This window comes from Merops nubicus, unplaced genomic scaffold (assembly GCF_000691845.1).
Source record: "Merops nubicus isolate BGI_N331 unplaced genomic scaffold, ASM69184v1 scaffold36515, whole genome shotgun sequence".
In the NCBI taxonomy this organism is placed as follows: Eukaryota; Metazoa; Chordata; class Aves; order Coraciiformes; family Meropidae; genus Merops; species Merops nubicus.
The window spans coordinates 812-3,606 of record NW_008608246.1 but is presented as its reverse complement, the minus strand read 5'-3'; the positions used below and the strand labels follow the sequence as shown (position 1 = coordinate 3,606).

The 2,795-nt window shown below is 61.4% G+C and overlaps 1 protein-coding gene across 1 annotated transcript in view; it reads left to right on the top strand.

Annotated features, from left to right (window-relative positions):
• TPP1 (tripeptidyl peptidase I) overlaps positions 1-2,795 on the top strand; it is a gene marked incomplete at its 3' end in the record, with an annotated part of 5,201 nt that overhangs the window by 1,988 nt on the left and 418 nt on the right. The window contains exons 4-7 of the mRNA XM_008940210.1: positions 129-328; positions 581-779; positions 2,352-2,540; positions 2,722-2,790. Of these exons, the coding sequence (XP_008938458.1) occupies positions 129-328; positions 581-779; positions 2,352-2,540; positions 2,722-2,790 (657 nt within the window). The remainder of the gene's footprint in view (positions 1-128; positions 329-580; positions 780-2,351; positions 2,541-2,721; positions 2,791-2,795) is intronic.

Genomic DNA, 2,795 nt, shown 5'->3' with positions numbered 1-2,795 from the left:
GGGCACTGCAGGGAGCGGGCTGCAGGGAGGGACATGGAGCCAAGGGCGACTGGGAGCTGGGGCAGAGGGGCTGAGGTTCAGTCCTCCCGGAGCCCCGGGCCCTGACCGCTGCTGCATTACCTCCCCAGTGGGCGGCCTGCACCGGTTCCCCGCGGAGAGGAAGGTGGTGGGCAGAGCCTGGGCGCAGAGGGGCGCGGAGCCGGGACGGCAGCGTGGAGGCAGAGCGGGGTTCCACCTGGGCGTGACGCCGGCCGTGCTCCGCAAGAGATACAACATGACGGCCGGAGACGTCGGGCTGCTGCCCAACAACAGCCAGGCCTGCGCACAGGTACCTGCCGCAGCCGCGCTGGGGCGGTTCCACACGTGGGTCCTTCTCTAGCACTTTGCTGCCGTGGCGGGCCCAGCATGGCTGGGGGGGGTTCCCCTGGAGGTTCCCTGGGGACTGGCGGGAGCTCCCAGTGGGCTGGTATTTCAAAGACCCGTCCTGGGACAGCTTACTAAGTCAAGGGGAAAAAAAAACTTACCTTGTTTTTTCCAGATAAAAAGAGAAAAAAAACGTGTTCCCCCTTTGTCCCTGCAGTTCTTGGAGCAGTATTTCCACCAAGCCGACGTGGCTGAGTTCATGCAGCTCTTTGGCAGCAGCTTCGCGCACCGCTCTCAGGTTGACCAGGTGGTCGGGCACCAGGGCAAGGGCAAGGCCGGGCTGGAGGCCAGTCTGGATGTGGAGTACATCATGAGCACGGGCGCCAATATCTCCACGTGGGTGTTCAGCAATGCAGGTACCAGCTCTGCTCTGGCACAGCCCTGTGACTGCTCCTGTGCACCCCACTCATTGTCATAGAATCATAGAGTTGGAGCCGTTGGAGTTAGACAAGACCTTTCAGACCATGAAGGGGATAATAGGATCATGGAACTGTTTGGGTTAGAGGAGACCTTTAAGGTCATCAAGTCTAACCATTAACTAAGCATGTCCCCCTCCCCACTGACCCATGTCCTTCACCACCACATCTCCACAGTTTGGAAACCCCTCCAGGGATGGGGACTCCACCACTGCCCTGGGCAGCCTGGCACAGCCCTGGACAACCCTCAAGGGCAAGAAATTGTTCCTCAGGGCCAACCCCAACCTCCCCTGGTGCCATGTGAGGCCATTTCGTCTTGTCACACCACTCTGCTGCCTCCCAGTGAGGGCAGAGCAACTGGTTATGCCTTAGTGGGTTTTTCCTGCTGCTCTGGGGCTGGAGCTTATTGGTCACCCTGGAATCTACGTGTGGAGTGGGTGAAGGAGAGTGAGGCAGCGTGAGAAAACAGGGTGGCTGTGGTGCTGTAGGACAAGGTCTTGTCTGCCCCAGATCAGAAGCTGGCTGAGCGGGAGCTGCAGCACCTTGGGACACCCTGGGCGGTGTCCGTGGTGCGAGGGCAGGGACTGGCATGACCTGCCACCCCCTCGTCCCTGGGGTGCAGGGGTGGGGTGGTACCAGAGCAGCCAAGTGTGGCAGGGAGTTGCTGGCACAGAAGGGGACCATGGCAGGTGGAGGTGGAATGTATCCCAAACTGCTCTGGGATGGGTTGAGGGGCAGGGCTGAGTCTTGCAGGGGTGCGAGGCTGCCTGGGTGCCGAGGGTGCTTCAGCCTACAAGAGTGCTTGGAGGGGGACTGGATGAGCGCTGACCTTACCTCTGGGGTCAGGGCAACCCTTTCACCAGCCCTGCCAGCAGAGCTGGATGCTGGTGCCACTCACTATGATAGTCCCAGGATGAGGGCCACAAATGTGTTCCAAGGACTGGAACCCCTCTGCTGGGAGCCCAGCAGGAGAGAGTTGGGCTTGGGCAGCCTGCAGAGGAGAAGGCTCCAGCTGGGGAGACCTTCTGGGGGCCTGACAGGACTTCCAGGGGCCTGTCAGAAAGCTGGGGAGGGACTTTTGAGCAGGGCCTGTTGGGACAGGACAAGGGGGGATGGTTTGAAACTCAAAGAGGGAGACTGAGACTAGAGAGAAGGGAGAAATTATTTACAATGAGGGTGGTGAGCCGCTGGCCCAGGTTGCCTTGAGAGGTGGTCACTTCCCCATCCCTGGAACCATCCCAGGTGAGGTTGTCCTGCTGTAGTTGCAGATGTCCCTGCTCCCTGCAGAGGGCTGGACAAGAGATGACCTTGAAAAGTCCCTTCCACCCAAACCACTCTATAAGCTGAGCCAGAGCTGATGGGAGAGCCCCCGACCAGCCAAGCCGTGGATCTGCTCTGCAGGCTGGGCACGAGCTGGGGGACCTCCAGCTCCTGGTGCCCATGCTGCTGTTGACTGTTCCTTCATCCTGGTGCCCTGGGAGGAGCTGACCCTGCCCCGCTCTGTCCCTTCAGGGAGGCATGAGAGCCAGGAGCCCTTCCTGGCCTGGCTGCTGCTGCTCAGCAACATGTCCTCGCTGCCCTGGGTGCACTCGGTCAGCTACGGGGACGACGAGGACAGCCTGTCGCGGGCCTACATGGAGCGGGTCAACGTCGAGTTCATGAAGGCGGCTGCCCGGGGCCTGACCATCCTGTTTGCCTCCGGTGGGTCCGAGGGGATCCTCTGCACTGCACCCTGCTTGGAGCCGCTCAGCTCTGGGCAGCCGGGATCCGCTGCCTGGGGCTCCCAGCTGGGGAGTGGGGAGAGCCTGTCTTTGGGTGACATCTGGGATGTGGGGCCACTGGGTGCAGCTGGGTCACCCTGTCTGTCCATCTCTGCCGGCAGGTGACGATGGTGCTGGCTGCAGAAAGGTGCCCAGTGGGAACCACACCTTCCGGCCCAGCTTTCCAGCCTCCAGG